General features: G+C 44.4%; 1 protein-coding gene across 3 annotated transcripts in view; it reads right to left on the minus strand.

The window, feature by feature from the left end:
* Positions 1-12296: 12296 nt before the first annotated feature.
* The window catches only part of LIN52 (lin-52 DREAM MuvB core complex component), a 77516-nt gene continuing 69529 nt past the window's right edge, over positions 12297-20283 (minus strand). Inside the window, exons 6-7 of one of the 3 annotated variants that reach the window (XR_015061739.1) lie at positions 13949-14057; positions 12297-12997 (exon numbers count right to left, since the gene is read on the minus strand). Coding sequence is in view for 1 of the 3 variants with exons in the window: in XM_085895529.1 (XP_085751655.1) it covers positions 14002-14057 (56 nt within the window). In the remaining 2 variants the exon portion in view is untranslated. Of the gene's footprint in view, positions 12998-13785; positions 14058-20283 lie in introns of those variants that run through there. The other 2 variants (XM_085895529.1, XR_015061740.1) reach the window with 2 other exon arrangements.

Below are 20283 nucleotides of genomic sequence, written 5' to 3' on the forward strand. Positions count from 1 at the left end.
ATGGGACGAAAAGATCTAAAGGTCGTTATGATGTGCTGGTTTGAATGTAATCATTTGGTTGCTTCTGCTTGTGCGACGGCATTTATTGGTGCAAGACTTGGATGAATGGGTTTATTATGTCGGTGACAGACACAATGAACAAAATTGGAATGGCACTCGACTTGCATGTCTAGACGGATATACCTGAAGTTAGTGGTTGTGGGGACCACACTATGTACAGAGAGCATCGATGCTGCCGAAACACTCTCCTGGGATATTGGGTACAATCCTGGACAGGTCACCACTCCGACCCACGATATTCGAATGGCTCAATCATCCCGGCTCAATTTGCCGACCTCAGAAGGACGACAGGCTGAGTCAACCCCACCTTGTATTAATTCAACGGTAGGCAGGATTTGAACTCAGGACCTTCGGATCCCAAGCCTGCCACCTTACCCATTAAGCCAACACCGGGCAGATTACGTATCGAGGGGAGATAAAATTAAGAAAAATAAGATTAACACAAAATTAAGGCCTCGAGCTCGAGCGACACACACTCACCTCGAAGTTGTTCGGCTGAGGTTTGAATCCCGACCCAGTTATAAACTGCCATCACAGGCACGGTGATTCATCAATGTGTGTGCTGTCCTCGGATGGACGTTAAACTGGACGTCCTGTCTCCCAGAATTAGTTGGTCGATGTTAAAAATCCCACGGTGTCCTTTTTGAAGAGTAGGCGAGCTATCGCCGGCACCATGAACAAATTCCTGCCACAACCTTAGTGGAACGTCAGGTCTGGCCAGCCGGTTCGTGAAAGACTTGGGGAACAAACTTCCCCCGCCAAACCCACAAGAAGATGAGAATAATTGTGGCCATTAAAGAAATACGAAGAAGATTCGATAAATATTGTAAAGTGATTTTTAATGCAGTTGGTAGCCGACCATATGATCCGAGCATGGATTGATGTATCTGGAATACCTCCACTACCGAAGGTGAAGGACGTTATGTTTTCACCCCTTTCTGTTTGTCTGTTTATCGTCTACAGGTCACAATTTTAAACCGATCTTCATGAGACTTCACTACATGGTAGAGTTTGACAAAAGGAAGAAGCCTATTGTGTTTGAGGTCAAAAGGTCAACATTGGCCAAGATCAACAAGTAAGGTTGTATTGTTGCGAATCTGGAAGCCATGAGCACACAACATACAGGTCCTATAGATCAGTTATATCGGTAAGTACATGTTGCCAGTTAGGGTCCCAACCCTAGTCTAATGGGTAATTAAATGTTCCTGCGCTGTGGAGTTATTTTAATTGTCAGGTTTTCTTTTTGTTTATTTTTACACCACCGACATCAACGCCTATAACACCGCATCACCCTCACCTTCACCTCGCTCTGGCCGACGTCATGGTGGGCGGAGTACAAGGAGGAGCCGCGCAGCGGCCCTCGACCAATCAGCGTGCAACGAGTGAGGTGACCATTGCCCGGCCAATCAGATCCCGCAACAGGAGTAAAGGGCTCCGCGTGATGTCACCACGCCCCCGGGCCAATCAAGGAGCTCGCCGCCCGTTTTGGCCAGTGGGAGAGACGGAGCCATTAACGCGCCAAAACTGGCCAGTGAGAGAGACGAAGAGTGATTTGCGTGCCAAAACCAGCCAGTGAGAGAGGGAGAGTCGCGAGGAGCCCCCCCCCCTCTGAAAAGGGGGATATAATTATAGGCACAGTCTGCACATTCTGGGGTTCTGAGAGTTCTGGCAAGGAAGTGAACATCTGCGCGCAAGGGGGTGGAGTGAAAAAGCATCTGCGCACGGAGTGGTCAGGGCAACAGAGGGGTCTTCTCCTGCCAGCTTTCACCCTGCCGATTTCATTCGCCTGGATCGTCTTGATCGTGCTGGGGGTCCAGTTCTGCCCCGATGACCTGGTACTTGAAGCCGCATGAGGCGGACAGGTCAGAGACAGGCCTCAATAAAGACCATTTTGGTCCGATTATTTTGGGTGTGTGCATATGTGTGTTTGTGGCGCCAGTCTCTAAGTAGTGAATGGTATCAGTTTTTTGCTTGTACATACGTGCATTTCTTTTAATCAGTTTAACTCTGCCCTCATGTGCTCCCCTCATTCCCCCATTGTGAATAAATACCCCGATTGTTAAATGTTTCAGCTCGTTCGTGTCCTTTCCTCCATTGGCTTAGCGTGCTGCGTGTTGGGAAATTAGCCAGGTTGTTGCCGTTGTAACGGGATATTTGGGACTGACGGACCTCGGCGATAAACCGCTCGGATCGCACATGGTTCGAGTACGCGATGCGGCTCGTTCCGTACGGGTGCCGTCGAGGGTGTGGAGACTCAGTAAATCACCACGTGGTCTCTAGGTATTTTGAAAATTGGCGAATAACCCTGTACCACGTGGTAGAAATATTGACCCTTTACGGTCCGATAAGGGACCCGTACTTCAGACTTTTCCGAAAAAGTACGATCTAAATTCCGGGTGATCGGTCGAGCCGACTCTGCTGCTCCATCTCGCGGTCGTGCTCGCGGCAGATACCCGGCTCCGCAACAGTATTCCTGAAATTGTCAATTTTCATCCAATTCGCTTGAAAGTTGAAGAGGATTTGCATATTTGGTCATTGAATTAAACCACCAATTATTTTGGAGATCAAATTTGTTTTTTGGATTTTGCATGTATCGTGCTCTGCACGACCTCTTCTTCTTGTTAATTGCCGGAATCTGTCGGATTTCGGCAACTATGTAGGTCGGTTGTGTCTGTGTGTGTGTGTCTGTGTGTCTGTGTGTCTGTGTGTCTGTGTGTCTGTGTGTCTGTGTGTCTGTGTGTCTGTGTGTCTGTGTGTGTGTGTGTGTGTGTGTGTGTGTGTGTGTGTGTGTGTGTGTCTGTGTGTCTGTGTGTCTGTGTGTGTGTGTGTGTGTGTGTGTGTGTGTGTGTGTGTGTGTTTACCCTGTAGCAGCCACACCGTTTCAGCGATCATGACCAAACCGGGTACAGACGTCGGCCATGGTCCAACTTAGATACTTGTCGTTTTTGGTGAATCTAGGTCAAAGGTCAAGGTCAAGGTCACCGAAATTCTTATTTTCGCAATAACATCCGCTAAAATGGTCGTATCGACTTCAAACCAAATCCAAAATGTGCATCTTCCAATTCTGCATCCAATTATATGTCTCATTGGGGTATCACACCAACACCCTGCTTAGCAGTCGGGGGTCGAATATCAGGGTCAAAATCAGGGTCAAAACTTTAAAATTGCGATAAAAATGCCATTTCAAGTCCGATTGACTTCGAAGTTATGATCATGACCAAACTAAGTGCTATAACTCATTAAACAGTCGCACTATCGACTTATAAGAACCAAATTGATTTCCAGGTTTTTGTTTTTTCAGAGATCATGGAAATATGACAAAGTTATTCTGGCAATTCCTTGCTCAACAAGTAATATCATTTGTTTGTTTGTTTGCAGGATATCTCAAAAAGTTGTGGATGGATTCAGATGAAATTTTGTGGACAGGCTGGATGTGTGACAAGGACGAACTGATTAGATTTTAGTGAAGATTTGAATCCCGATCTGGATATGAGGATTATTTAATTGTTTAAGTTAGATCGGGCCAAAGAAAGAGGAAGGACCAAAAATGATATTTCGCATGATATTTAAAAAAATGTATTGGGCCTGATATGTTCTCGTGGATAAGGCATTACGTGGTGAAGGTATGCACTCCACTGAGTGTCCTTCGAGTTTAGCTTTAAAGGATTCTGTAATTTGTTTCTTGGCTCCCTCTCGCCGAGCCCATATTGTCACGTTTCATTAGACCAAAGAAGAATTACTAAAACGTACCAAGGGGAAACCCACTGTATTGTTTTCTTGAGGATTATGTGTAGAGTGGGATGAAAACATCTGAATGCCTTACAGTGCTATAATCTTGCATTGTGGTCCGTGCTCAGTGCATTCTACTGTATTAAACACTGCCGCCCCCCCCCACCCCCGCCCAACCATGGGTGGAGTCTGCATTACTTGCTGGAAAAGACAGTCTGTATCCTTGCTATAATTCATGGACCGGTGTTTGTTTGTCACGGTACTCCTTCAGTTCCGGCCTGATTCCATCCATACTTGCTGCAAAGGATCAGCATGACCTAAATTAATGTGTCAGGTTATTTTGATCTTTGCCAGTGGTCTTTGGGGGGGGGGGTCGGAGGGGAGGACAGAAATTCTCAACGTAAATGCGTATCATGTGGCGCCACCTCTTGGTGGGGGAGAGTATTACAAGTCTCCACCATTTACAGCACAGTACTGTGCTGTCCCCACGTACGTTTTTCCTTACATATGCACGTAACCTGGGTTCTTTTGTTTTTTGCGTATACAGGGCTGTCAGTTGCATATACAGCACCCAAATAAAGGTGTGCATCAGATGACGGGATTGGGGCAAAGCCTTCGAGACACCCACTCCTTGATGATAGAAGGAAAACCACGGGGTAACCTTCCGGGGTCAGATTGCGGTAGTGTGCGTCAGGGTGGTGCAGAGGTGTCGTCCACCAGACGGCGGTGTCCTTAGGTTAACCTGAGGTGGTCCCTTCAGTGGGTGCCTGGAATGTCCTATCCCCAAGAGAGGATGATCACCTTTCTCTGTTATCATCCAAGCTGAAACGTTTGAACATCGGTATTGCAGCACTCTCTGAGGTTTGGAGACCGGATTACGGCGAGATCATGGGGGGGGGGGGTTGGTTACACCAACTATTGGTCTGGTCGCTCTGATGATTACCATGCCCAAGGAGTTGCTGTAGCTGTGTCCAATAAGCTGACTACAATGATAATTGAGGTAATTCCGGTCAATGAGCGTATTATGAGACAAAGGATTCATCACTCCTCGGGTGTCGTTTGCCTGGTCTCTGAAAATGCTCCGAATGAGGCGAGTGATCTCACCGTGAAGGACGCATTCTATGCCACGCTTGAGTCTGTGGTTGATCAGTGCCGCAGGCGAGATACTCTTCTAGTCTTGGGGGATTTCAATGCATCGACTGGAACCGAATGGGATTGTTATGAAACATGTGTTGGTCCCCATGGGTCTGGAACTGTGAACCAGATTAGCACTAAGTTCCTTGACTTTGCAAGAAGTCGTGGACTTAGAATGGCTGGTTCATGGTTTTAGCGTCCACAGGCTCATCGCTGGACTTGCTATTCCCACTCTGGTGGTGTGCCAAAAGAGAATGACCATGCATTCGTTGATGGCCGCTGGAGGATGATCCAGAAATTCAGGGTCTACCGGAGTGCTCAGTTCATCAATAACAACCACAGGCTTGTGGTAGCAACTCTAAAGGTACAGCTTAAATCCAGGAGAATGGTGCCAACTCAGCCTCGGTTGGATATGGGCAAGCTCAAGGATGAGAGGGTATCTGAAAAGTTTTTGAACAGGCTGAGTGGGGACTTGGGGGTTCTGGGTGCTTTGGGGAATCCTGAAGAGTTGTGGGGTGCCTTCAAGACCACCATCCTTGATGTTGCTGGTGGATATCTTGGAACTCACTGTCTGGCAAAGAAGAATTTTGTCTCTCAAAGGACACTGGATACCATTGACCAGAGTCACAGAGCCAGGTTTAATGGCAGAACTGAGCTGTTCAGGGAGTTGAGGCAAAAAAAAACTGTACGTGCACTGAGGGTGGACAAGGAGGCCGATGTGCGAGGAATCTTAGAGGGGATAGAGCATCACCTGTGGTCAGTTGATTCTCGTCCTGCTTACAGGGGAAATCACGCATTGTGTTCCTCCAAGCCTGCCCCTCGGTGGAAGGCAGTTAGAGCGGAGGGTGGTGGGCTCTTGAGAGAGGAGTCCGAAGTGAAGGCCCGCTGACCCGGTTACTTTGAGCGGCTGCACCAGGCTGCTCCACCAGCTGTTGAGTTGGATGTCAGGGGTGTTACTATTCCTATTACTGACCCGCCAATCAACTGTGATCCACTTTCACATGTGGAAACACAGGCTGCGGTGAACCGGTTGAAATGGGGGTAAAGCTCTTGGAATCTGTGGCATCCATGCTGAACATCTCATGTCCTTGCATGCAGTTCTGTGCTCTGTCTGGAACACAGGCGAAATCCCAACTGACTGGAAGAGGGGCCATATTGTCCCTCTCTGGAAAGGGAAGGGTGATACATCAGGACTGCAACACCTACCGAGGGGTGATGCTGTTCTTAGTGCCGGGCAAGATCTTTGCTCGTTTAATTCTTGATATGGTTGACCACCATCTGCTTGAGCACCAATGCCCAGAGCAGTCAGTCTTTTCATCAAACAAGTCAATGATTCACTATATTCTTGCCCTTCGGGTCCTCACCAAACGCAGACGAGAGTTTCGGCAGGGGCTGCTTGCAACCTGTGTTGAACTCTGCAAAGCATTTGATTCAGTCAATTGGGATGCCCTCTGGAGGGTTCTTTGTCTTTGTGGGGTGCCACAAAAACTGATCAATCTGATGTCTGAATTATACCCTGGCACTGCGAGTGCTGTGAAATGTGGTGATACCATCTCTGACTTATTTCCAGTTGTTACTGGAGTTTGTCAGGGGTGTGTACTGGCCCCCACACTTTTCAGTACTTGTACAGACTGGATTCTGGGGAGGATGTCAGAGAGATCAAGCTGCGGTGCATCGTTTAGGAATGTCAAGATCTCTGACCTTGATTTCGCAGATGATGCACTCATCTCTGCGAAGACTCTGGCTATCCTTTTTGGGGCCCTGAAGCTGATGAATGAGGAGTCGGATCCACTGGGATTACGGGCTTCCTGGATCAAAACTAAGATCCAGGCTTTCAATGACATATTGGATGCTGCTATCTTGTCTGTACCTGTTTTTGGTGAGGATGTTGAGGTCACGGAGAGATTCACTTACCTTGGCAATGATATTCATGTCTGCTGGTTGTGAGCCAGAGGTCAAGAAATGTCTGGGTCATGCCTGGGGAGTTATGGATTCACTGGATCATGGGGTGTGGCATTGTCAGTTCCTGTGCCAGAGGACAAAAGTCCGAGTCTTCAGGTCCTTGGTGCTTCCAATCTTGCTCTGTGGATGTGAAACTTGGACTCTGACCAGGGATCTGAGACGGAGACTGAATTCCTTTGGTACCAGGTCTGTTCGAGAATCCTTGGCTATCGCTGGTCAGACTTTGTGTTCAACGAGTGGTTGCTGAGAGAGACTCAAATGAGATTTGTTACCTGCATAGCCCGTGAGTGTCAACTGCACCTGCATGGACATGTGGCTCGTTTTCCTGACGCTGATCCTGCTCACCAGATTCTCTCAGCGAGGGAGCTTCGTGAGTGAAGGAGGCCAATGGGCTGACCACGTGCCTCGTGATTGCAGCAGGTTAATCAGCATCTCAAGGAGATGGGGATGGGCCAGGCATCTGTCTGGGGGATGGCCAGATGGAGGCCCCTGGAGTGCAGGACACAGTGATGCGCTCCTCTGTCACATGCTCCCACACCTGACCTGACATCTGAAAATCAGAAAAAAACAGGGCTGCGCCAATTTCCATATGCCAATCTCCAAATCTTGTATAAATATTGGTGGTACCCAGGGTCAGGTCATAGGCATGAAGGATGACTTACGATTTTCGCCTGTCTACGTGCCACAGTGCAAGTGGTTTAATGACCCCTTGCTGCAGACATTAGCTATGTCCACAGCACAGGTTGCTCCCGACGGGTGTTTCTCATCATGAAAAAAAAACTTCAAACAAGCCTAAGTATTTAACAATGCAGAGCCTCACTGGGATATAGATCTGAGCACAAACAATCTATATATTACAGTATTTTTACATGCAGACAGCAATTTAAACAAACCTCTTCTACATCTTCGAGAATTGACGAGGCGTATAAGGACATTACAACATCAACTTATTTCAAGACCTGCATATTTTTATCTCCATTTTCTCACTCCTACCCTGCCTTTGTGGCAGGGCATATCAACATGTCCTGCATATCAACACAAGGCCTGCCTTTGTGGAACAGGAACATTTACCTGCTGAAGCAGAACATCTGTGTTGGAGCATATCATAATTATACAGTACAAGACCGCAAACCACACTTTTAAGTTGTGAAAATATAAATTTGCATGTGCATTTTCCTGATTGAGTAGTAGTTGTTGATGACGCTTATATATATATATATATATATATATATATATATATATATATATATATATATATATATATATATATATATATATATATATATATATATATATATATATATATATATATATATATATATATATATGTATGAATAGTGTTGCCGTTCTGGAAACCGCATCTCTCCAACACCAATGGCATCCAACACCAATGGCATCCAACATACAGTCGTCCCCAGACAGTTCTTTCATTAATGTACGTATTGATAGTCCCTTCCTTCTTGTCTAGTGGGTCAAACAGGACAGTGCGTTGTGTGAATCTCATAGTTAGGTCTGATTATGTCTCTGACTTCATTCCTACTCTGCCTTTTCTCTTATTCCTGAGGTAAATCCAAGCCACGGCTCCGCTCTTCGCTGTGAGAATGTGTCCTTGTGAAGGCCGGCAGGCACTACGCTCGGACACCCACCTGTAAAATCCACGGCTGCGCCCTTTACGTAAGAATGCGTCCTCACAGAAGACCAAAAGGAACAAAACACCAAACGCCCACGCTGCCCGGAACACGTGTAGCACAGCGGTAATTTCCACCCATTGGGCAGAAGAGATAGGAAGGATATCCAACACAACGGCGCGCTGTAGGAATGCCGTGCCGAGGAAATAGAAGGAGCAACACACCAAATGCTAACAACTTCCAGTACGCACGCGGCGCACTCTTTTCAACCCATTTCTGAGTCCAATAATTATATCTATCTTCTTCTTCCACCCAAACCGATATCTAATAATTATATCCAATTTTTTCCCTCAATTCCGAACACAGATCAGAGCTGGCACCACACACACCACTGCTTTTGATAAATGACCGCATGCTCAATGGCGGCGGACCCACGCACAGCCCCGGGGTAGTTTATTATCGCACACAGAGCAGGGCACGAATGGCACACATCTTGTTTGGGTCTGCACATGTTTACCACAGCATCTTACCTTCTGACCGGTCTTTGCTGACCACCGTGGCCACGGGTGTCTCCCACGGATGGCAAATGTCCTCTCGCCCCTCCGCCCGGTGAGGCTGCAGCCAGGCAGAGGCGCACTGTACAGCTCGGGCCACATGGCTTACAGACAGGCAGCGCATTGACTGGTGCTGACCGCCGGTTGCTGTGGACGGCCCGGGAGTTCGGTGCAGGGCGATTTGTGTCATGGTTCTCAGAGCGAGACGATTACGCAGCTTGGAACCATCTGGCCAGATGAAAAGTGGAGCTGCTTCCGGCCATCAGGGCTGGGCTGTGTTCAAGCTGGGGCCCAACCAGAGCGCCCAATTCGGATGACGACACATCGCTTCGGGTTGTCACCCTCGCCCCGTACCACAGGATCTGTAAAAGGACGGGTTGCGGGGCCGTTCAAACGTTCCTCGTCTTCTGACAATGCCTGCCTTCACCAGTTGGCCTGCCGACTCTGCCTTCTTCACCGCCTCGTTGCTGGCTCCACCCACCCATCTGATCCTGTCCGTCTTTCTCCACCCACTTGTTTTGACTCTGTCTTTCTCCACCCACTGGCTCCCGACTCCACCCAGTGTCCTTCCTTCATGCCTGACAGTCGTGCCCAATTTTTTGGATTGACGCTTAGCTGCACGAAGTGCAGCGGAGCAAGAGACGACATGCCAGCTGTAAAGGAGGGATCGTCCAGAGGAGCATTGCCCCTAAAACGTACTGGTGGCATGGTCGGTCAATTGTGCAAGGTAATGAGAGACCGTTAACCTCATCTCCTCTCCTATTCATGAACTCCTCTTCATCAGGGTGTGTGTGTGTGTGTGTGTGTGTGTGTGTGTGTGTGTGTGTGTGTGTGTGTGTGTGTGTGTGTGTGTGTGTGTGTGTGTGTGTGTGTGTGTGTGTGTGTGTGTGTGTGTGTGTATCATGGCACCTGTCCTCGTTTAAGTTAAGAGTGTACAATAATTATATCGGGATAACTCTGCTCTGTCTGTTTTTGTAAGTTGCTTGTATTATTGTTACACCACACTTTTCTTCCGATCTCTGCTTACACACAACAATAAAAACTATATTCACTGTGCCACATATCGTTCCTCGCCTGCCTGCTAATAAATCCTTTGTAGAAATGTTCCCAGCTCGTTTTTATCTTTTCTTTCATTGATCCAGCATGGTCTGTATCCTAGCCGAGCCGGGACTTTCTTCCCAACGATCCGTTCCTTTTAGCCGCTACGTCCTTGGCAGTGCCACTCGGCTGCATCTGATCCGGTGAGGTGATCCGGTTCGGACAAGGCGTACCGAAGGCGTCCCCCAGTAATTAGATCACATGATTAATTGGGTAACCCGGTTAACGCATAGACGGAGGACCCTAGGTCACGTGGTTGAGTTATTGGCGTTTACGGTTGGTTAGCGACCCGCTGCGTCACGGGATTATTCGTGTGCGACGGCCTGCAATTCCAGGTAGTCTAGTGGGAACCCGAGATAGCTTCCCCCTCCCCCCCCAGTGGTCTTCTCATCCGACCCCTGGCCCACAACAATATGTATATATATATATATATATATATATATATATATATATATATATATATATATATATATATATATATATATATATATATATATATATATATATATATATACATACACATATGCCTGGTGTTGGCGTAGTGGTTAGGGTAGCGGCTTGGGATCCAAAAGGTCCTGAGTTCAAGCCCTGTTGGCTGCTTGAATTAATACACACCAGGAGGTTGACTCAGCCTGTCAGCCTTCCAAGGTTGGCGAAGTGAGTACCAGTGCACTGGGCCCAGTGTATACCCCGGTTAGAATAGGTGTATTAAATACCCGTTAAATAGAATTAAATACCCGTTATATAGAATGGGATCCGGCGAGGTCGGGCGATAATACCCGCTCGGTTATCACTGAAGAACGGAACGGACCGCTTGAGCGGTTCGTGTCCAAGCCGACTTGCGTCGAGGTACGGTCTCCCTGTAGGCTACCCGCGCGAGTACTTCGGTATATCGATATTCGGCGATTGACCCTATTTTTCACGGGTAGAAAATTGGCTAGGCCGTGGTGGGATTTAGAATCCACCCGTGACAGGGTTCCGGCGTTGTTCCGGAAGGTCACGACTGAATTGTCCGTCTGGTGGGCGATGCGGCTGCTATTAGAAAAACGCGGTCGATCGTACGCCAGTGGGTACGAATTCAAAACAATATATCTATATATATATATATATATATATATATATATATATATATATATATATATATATATATATATATATATATATATATATATATAGTCGCCCGAAAGTTACTTTACCCCTGATAAATTTCTCGCACTTCCTTCCGTCCATTCTCCTCTGCCCTCGCCCCCTCGCCCGCTATGGTATGCAGAAACACTGACTCAGAAGAATGATGGAGCACATACAGATACAATGACAAATTAATTATTGTAAGTACTGTACAATAAAACCTGTATATTAAAAGAGTTCAAGAACAATGCTTCACTGGGAATGGGTAAAGTGACTTTCAGGCCACTCTGTATACACATATAATATATATATATATATATATATATATATATATATATATATATATATATATATATATATATATATATATATATACATACTGTACACATATATTTCCTTGGTGTACAGCCTTTTGGCTTTTGGTTGCATCACTTGTTCAGGGCGCAGGTGTGCCGCTGTTGCAGTGCCCCTATTACCAGTACATTGGTGCTCATTTCACCGACCTCTGAAGGATGACAGGATGAGTCAACTCCCTGGTGTTAATTCAGCAACCAACGGGGCTCGAACTCAGGACCCTCGGAACTCAAGCCACCACCCAGCCTCTGAGCCAACGCTAAGCAAAGTGCTTCTGGCAGTTAAGAGCTGGCATTTACCAAGGTGCTCTTGGGAGCAATACTTTCTACTGCATGGTGTGATATGACCAACACAATGTGCATTCTTTCTCTCAGGCCCACTGCATCGGCAAGCTTTTTGCGATTGTGGTAGTGGCACTCCATGCCATTCATCACCTTGGTGATTCCCCATTATGAGGTGGGACCTCTGTGAAAACCCTTATGTGCCCAGTTGTCTGAAAAGACATTGTGACCTGTGACCCAGCATGTCTTTTGCCCTTTTCAAATGTGTGGCCAATAATTCAGGTCTCTCCAGGTTACCATGTCAGTTCAACCATATAGGGAGTTCCATTTGATCATGCTTTATCTGATTACGAACAACTACATTATGAAAAGGTTTCACTGACAATATTTATTTGCAACACTGAATGAAGCACTTTGTTTCAGACTTTCAATATTCCCTGCGTTGTACAGAAATACTTAATACGGTCTGTCATATCCCTTTTTAATTGCTGTGGTTATGGATAAAGATAAAAGTAGGATAAGAATAGTGATTAAATATTTCTGTGCTAATTCTCAAAAAAAAACTGTTTTCTGTCAGTGTCAAGGTTCACGGAGGAGCGAGAACATAGAATGGATTAGGATGTAACAGAACAAAAAGGACAATAGAAAGAGAGGGTGGGGTACACACCAACAGCAGGGATTAGGGCCAAAACAGAGGGAGACTTGGAGAAATAAGGGGTATGGGGAAGAATGAGGAGTCGAGGACGACGCATGGGGTGGACAAGATGGATACAGAAGGAAACTCTCAGGAGGGAAAACTGGAAATTTGAAAGGAGTAGAGATTGGGGTGGGGTAGGGGTCAACCAGGGGAGAAAATATCATGGGTTTGGATTGAGATGATGGATCTTAGATGGTGGTGAAAAGCTGTCTTGAAGACCTGGAGGAAGGAATGAGATTGAAGAGAATATGGAAGTTGATTCCACAGGTGGGAAAAAAGAAAAACGAATGAGTGGAGGTGAGCAGTGATTCTGGACTTTGGGAGTTTCACCAATAGAGGGTTGACGGTGGACCGTGGTTGCTCTGCAGAAACCTAAGGGGACAAAGCAGGGAAAGAGCAGAGGGTGAAAGACCAGAAAGGAGGAGGGAGAAAACAGAGAGACCACCGACCTGACCTGTCTGTGATATGAAAGTGATAGGCCCATGGACTCTGCTTCATCGCAGGAAATAAAGATTTATTTACACATTGCTCGCACTGTGGACTGTGCAATAATTATGTTCAGGGTAATTAATCAAATGCCCCTATTACCATTCTATCAGGACCCACAAGCAGACCCGTAATTTGGGGTGCGATTTCCACCTTTTGGGTGAGTTTGTCAAATCTACACGTGTCCTGTTGGCCATAATGACAACCGGAGCAAGTGGCAAAATGTTGAATTATGCGGTGGTCCATCATGATCTGAGGATGAAAACATTTCAGGAATCTGAGATTGGGTTGACAACGTTGCCTTATTAAGATCTTAAGATACACTACAGTATACCTTTCTGTAAACCCTACATGGTTAAACTCCCAAAACGCAGGCATGCTGCATACCTGCACTCTTTTGTTCCTCTTCCATCCCATTTGTGGAACTGCCTTCCTGAGGCTGTTCAATCCCTACTCTTCTTCCTCAAGCAGGTGGTACACCACCATTTCGAGCCATCCACCATCCCTTCCCACAATATTTTCTACTGACATGAACCTTTCCGAACCCGACCCACCCCCTACCCTCCCCCAATGCCTTTTCTTTCTCTCTGTCTCTCTCCCTTACTTATTGTGTCCACCTGTCACCCCACTTCCCCATTATCAGTTGGTTGCCTTTCTACTGTATGTTGGTTCAATTGTATAGAGAAAACAACAACTTTATTTAAAAGGGAAATATGTTTACACAAGAAAATATACAGTCTACATCACCATTACACATGCAAGCTGAGGACTTTGAAGATAAGTCAACATCAGGCAAAACATTTTGCTTTCATCCATAAATGGCTTGAAAGACCTTACACCAGCAAACTAGGCTGCAATCGACTGGATAGCGATGTATGCCAAAGCCCGCCTCATTTCTTGGGTCGTTCTAAAATGTTCAAAAACTTTCCTCGTGTCATCTCTCGTGCTGCAGAAACAAGAGAAAGGAGAAGATTTGCTCAATTGCAACTGCAATATGTTGCAATTTTTTGTTTATCTCAGCTGTATTTGGTATCACTGCTTCGCAGCAGTCTCAAAGATGCTGATAAATAGGCACCAGCTTTATATCTGATCATTCATATAGCTCTGGCACATTTAACTCGACAAGTCAATACAAATATTATGCAAATTGTGTGAAGATGTCACTTCATTTCAGTGGTACTGAAATACTGAAAATACTTAATGATTGAACCAAGAAAACAATTTTAGTTTAAAAAAAAATTAACACGTTTTGACTCCTGCGACTCAAGTCCCCACCCTATGGGGCATGAACCAGGGGTCAAATCCCCCCAAAAAAATCGTAACATATTTCATCATCTTCACCAAACTCTAATCAATTCAACCTTGTCACACACCCAACCTGTCCACCAAAATTCGTCCGAATCTGTGTACAACCTTTTGAGATATCCTGCTCACAGACAAACAAACAGGGGTGAAAACACAACATCCTTCGGTGGCAGAGGTAACGAGAACAGCACTCGGTTGAGCGCATACTTCCGCCAGGCTGAACAGTTTACATTTTCTATCCCACCGAAAGGCTGGATTGGCATCTGCACCTGAACCAAAATCGAATCATTTTGTTCTTCTCAACTACCCAACTCATCCACCAAGTTTCATCTGAATCCGTCCACAACTTTTTGAGATATCGTGCTATACAGTGCTCCCTCACCTATCGCGGTTAATGCGTTCCAGACCCACCCACGATAGGTGAAAATCCGCGAAGTAGAAACCACATATTTATTTAATTATTTAAATATATTTAAACACATTTTAAACGTATTTTAAACCATTATACAGCATCCACACACTCTTATTAACCTTCCCCACACACATTTAATCAGTTATTTAAAAAAAATTTTTAAATTTTCATCGGAAATGCGACTTCATGGGGCTGCAAAGCCTAAGACCAAAAATAATTTTTAAAATACCCTGTACTATATATTGCACTATAAAATATAAAAAAACGTATTATGGGTACTGACCTATGAAGATATGACGATGATGATGATAGCTGTGCAGTACTGAAGACGATGATGATGATAGCTGTGCGGTACTGATGACGATGAAGATGACGATGATGAGATGAATGTAGTACTGCACAGCCAAGAAGAGCATTAAATCTCTTCTACTGGAGGCCCCTCTTCATCAGGCGCCTCTTCATTGAAAACCCGCGATGTAGTAAAGCCGCGAAAAATGAACCGCGATATAGCGAGGGAGCACTGTATATCGTTTTTGGCTACATCTCTCAATAGTGAAGAATCACTTTAAAAATTCCAGTATCTGGATCTGTATGTCGATCTTCACCAAATTTAATCAATTTGTCCTTGGCAGACACTCAACATGACCCCCACATTTCGTCCGAATCTGTGCTTAACTTTTTCAAGATCGCCTTTGAGCCCTCTTTGCAGACAGACAGACAAACACATAGGGGTGAAAAAATAGCCTCCATCCACCTTTGGTGGCATTGGTAAATATGCACATGATAGATCAGAGACATATACAAAGGAATCACTTGTAAATGCTTCCTTTCTAATGTGTAAAGTATGGTCTCCTTCGACTGTTTTAAAATCCCATTGTGATTGCATTCTGAATGCAGGTAAATAACTCGAGTAAATAAAGAATTAGTGATTAGAATGAACTCTTTATTGAAAAGTTTTCAGCTGTAGTAATTTTAATGGAAATACAACTAAAGTTATAAAATAAAAGGCGGAAGACGCTCGTGTTAGTGTTGGTCGAGTGTAATATCTGTCTTGGGTCACATGACCTGCAATGAGAAGATCAAGTCTGCACCAGTCTACACCTATTTCAGGATATTTTTGTTTACCGAAATTTTCTAATGGTTTTGTGATTTTTTTCCCCGGGATATTGGGTTTGAGTTACATCAGTGTGCCAAATTCCAGCTTTCTAATCCACCTACAAGGTACTAAACATTTATATCAATGAGTGAGTCAGTCACTCAGTGGGTCGAAAGCAATATATATTAGATCCAGAATATACTTTTTTTTAGCAAATAATGCCAAACTCCATCTTTCCTTAAGGGTGTGTGTGTGTGTGTGTGTGTGTGTGTGTGTGTGTGTGTGTGTGTGTGTGTGTGTGTGTGTGATTGTGTGTGTGTGTGTGTGTGTGTGTGTGTGTGTGTGTGTGTGTGTGTGTGTGTGTGTGTGTGTGTGTGTGTCATTGATTGTTATCTCCATAATTCGGGTTTCAGAAGGTGGAACAAAGTCCTCCCAGGACTCGAAGTATCCTCCTTCGTTTCGGTGAAGGATCGTGATTCATGGGCTAAGTTTGTGAAGTTGTGTTGTTCTCAGAGTTTTTTCCGAGGTCTCTTTTCAGGATCGTCACTGAGCCCAGGACAGCCTGCAACTGTCGTTTCTTTGTGGTGATATTCCCAGGGTGGTTTGTAGGATCTTTATGAGATTATTCTTTATCATTTCCGCTGCTCCGATTATCACTGGTACAATTTCGGTGCTCTTCAGCTTCCATGATATTTTCACTTCATTCTTGAGGTCTTGATATTTGGTCATTTTCTTGATTTCTATGTTATTTAGATCAAGCTCACTGGGTACTGAAACCTCAATTGACAATGCCGTATTTTCCTTTTTGTATCCGAGTACTATGTCCGGTTGCAGAGCTTTGTTTTGTATGTTCACGCTGGATGGGATCATCAGGTCGTACATGAGCATCATGTCCTTGTTTTAAATTATTACTTTTGGTTCGTGTTCCCATGAGTTTTGTGGGTTATTGGAATTTCTAAAGATATGCTAATGGATACTCCACATATTTTGTCGTGCCTTTGTGTGTACAGCTGTTCTGACATGAGTTTTTTCATCCCGATAGGTGGCTTGTGCTTTCTGTCTCTACATTTCCAAATCTAGACTTGTCCGATTGGCTCATTCCAGCCATTTTTTCTTAAAGCTGTTGGTGTAGTGTCTTTGGTCTTGGGCATTTATAATTATTAGTTCTCAGTCCCAATTGAGCTGACCTTTTCTTAGCCATTCCAGTGATGCTTCTTTGTCTCTCGCCAATCTGTCCAATTCTTTTTATATATACGAGTACGTGGCCATACGTGCGTGGCCGTACTTGCAAAAAAAAACCTTTCAAACCGCATGCCAGAAACAACTACACAGACCGTTCCTTCGCTCTTGCGTACGCGTACGTGCGTGGCCATACGTGAAAAAAAAAGAAAAAAAAAGAAGAAGAAGAATTGTGACGTCAATCATGACGTCATAGCACCGTGTCCTGTCATTGGTTTGGTAAATAAATGGGATAACTTGGGAACCACTTGTCCAATTAATATCAAACCTTGAAAAGGCACATACTCAGGTCCCTAGCAATATACCTGGCAAGTTTCAATTAGATCGGAGCAGTGGTTGTCGAGAAACAGCGGTCACAGACAGACAGACAGACACAGAGATTGCTGGAATTATAGATAGATATATATTCCCCTCCTCTTTTGTCTTTCTCCCCGTTGTCACTATACATCTGTTGGTATTTCATCTTGTATTTTTCTTTTGCCATTTTTGCAATCATTGGGGCTCTATTTGTTGCCGTTTCGGTTTGGTGCGTGACATTTTATATTCGTACCTGTTTTTGTAAGTTTTTTGCAATTGAGTGGGAGATACCTTTTCTCGTTTGTTGTGTTCATGCTTGTGTTCAAATTGTATCCGGTAGTCTGGAGCTTTTTACGTACTCTGCTGATCCTACAGTCATCATTCTGTGCACTTGGTTGAGTTCCATCAGGCTGCCACCTCCTGCTTTCCTCAGCAATGTACATTCTTGGGATGCATTGATTTTTGTCGAACATTTTGTGGATAGTGATGAGTTTCCTTATTCTGATATCTAGTTTTCTGATCTCTGCTTGTGGCACTACTAGATGGTTTATGGTTTTGATTTTATTCCTTGGAGATTGGTATGTTTTCAGTATCAGCCTCGGTCTACACAGGTATTCTTTGGTAATTATTTTGCGCATTTTTTATGACATATTTGGTGGCCTTCTTCTACTTCACAGTATTTGTAAGATGCTTCATTGTCCAGCTCCTGTACTGTTGCATCTCGGTCGATTTTTATGTTGTTCATTTTGGTTGGTCTACCTTGTACGAATGTACACTTGGAACACTTATTGAAGCCAAATTCCATTTGGTGCTGTCAGAGTACTGTTTCACTAATTTCAGTTGTTCTGCCAATTTTTCATTGTTCGGTGCAAAGAGTTTTAAATCATTCATGTTCAGTAGATGTCACCTTTCTTGTTTCTTTGGACATTATTTTATTGGTTGTCCGGGTGTATCCGTGTCCTTGCTCATTCATGAGGTTATTTAGTGGATCCAGAGCCAGGCAAAACAGGAGGGGGAAAGGCCGTCTACTTGAAAGATCCTGTGTCGTATTTTCACTCCTGCTATTTCGATCTTTCCTTTCGAGTGCTGCAGGATTTGTGTGGTATTCCATAGATCCATGGCTTTCTCAATCAGATTGATTATTTGGGGATTTATCTTGTAGATGTGCATGCACTTTATCATCCATGAATGCGAGACACGATCAAAAGCTTTTTTTAAAAATACTTTATCCAGGCTGTACTTGTCCTTTGGTTCTTCTGATATTGCAGTTTTCGAATATGGCCTTGTTTCGTAGTAGGTAGTCTAATGGTCCGTAACATCCTCTCTTGCTTCCCTTCTGTTCTGCCTTAAGGCCTCGTTGTTGTGTTAGGTGGTGGTACATCGTTTCTGTGATGATTCCTGTTCAAAGTTTGTATGTTGTTGGTAGATAGGTTATTGGCCAGTATTTGTGAGGTCGTTGGGTTTCTTCAGATTTTGGGATGAGGAAGGTGGTACCTTCTGTGAGCCATTCATCCATTTCTGATCCCCTTGGATAAGCTCATTGAATGCTCGAGGGTTGTGAACATGGAGAGCATCAAATTTCTTTAGCCAGAAGATTGGGATCCCATCTGGGCCTGAGTTTTTGAAGTTTGCCATATTTGCAAGATATGGTCGTATCTTTTCTGCATCAATTATTACTGGGGGCATTTCCTCGAGATGTTGCGTCTCCTCCTCCAGGTTTCGGATCCATTCCGCATCCTTATTGTTATTTTCGATCTTCATAAATTCCTTTCAGAATTGTTCCAGTTCATCTTTTTCAGGAGAGGATGACACATTCTGCTTCCGTTTCCCGAGTACACAGTATAGTCTTTTCGGGTTGTTTTCAAACATCTGGCCTTGTTTTCTCCTGCTGTGAGCAATGTCATAGTTTTTTTGTTTTTTTTCCTTGCTATCATTTCTATTTTCAGTTTGTTTTCAGCAACCATTACCTCTTGGTCTTTGTCTTCAAGTATGTATATGTATATATATATATATATATATATATATATATATATATATATATATATATATATATATATATATATATATATATATATATATATATATATATATATATATATATATATATATATATATATATATATACATATATATATATATATATATATATATATATATATATATATATATATATATATATATATATATATATATATATATATTGTTGTGGGCCAGGGTTCAGTGGCGATAAACGACCACAAGGTGGAGCAGTGGAGTAGTCTCCCACCAAGCACCCAAAATTTAGGTTGTGACTCTCTGATAAGCCCGAGAGTTCACGGGTCCCTTAGGGGACCGTGGTCGCCAATATTTTGATGGCGTGGGGTAGAGTTAATTGCCTAATTTCAATATACCTAAATACTCACGTCGTCCAACTCCCGGGGAAAACCACACCCTCGACCGACTTTGTCCGAATCGAGTTGCTATCACTGACTCGGATCCGGCGTAACCGAGCAGAAGTTACCAAAGCTGCGCCGGACCAAATTAACAATTTACGGCACGAACGGCCTTACTAACTCTCAATATGTACCATGCGAGGCCAATGTAGTAAAGCACAGAAAACGAGCCGGTACATTTAACAGGGGTTTATTTATAACAATAATCGGGGAGGGGGACACAGAGCAGAATTATCACAAATAAAAGGCAAGCAATGTAAAATGAGCAAAAGCACTTAACAATCATACTTAAAGACGGGGCCCACGGACACACACAAAATAAATGGACCCGTGGGTCTTTAGTCGGTAGAGCCGGGCCGAGGTACCTGTCCCACCTCGTGCGGTCACACCG

Source organism: Eptatretus burgeri, chromosome 9, assembly GCF_056783735.1.
Source record: "Eptatretus burgeri isolate ZD-2024b chromosome 9, Ebu_testis_v1, whole genome shotgun sequence".
NCBI lineage: Eukaryota > Metazoa > Chordata > Myxini > Myxiniformes > Myxinidae > Eptatretus > Eptatretus burgeri.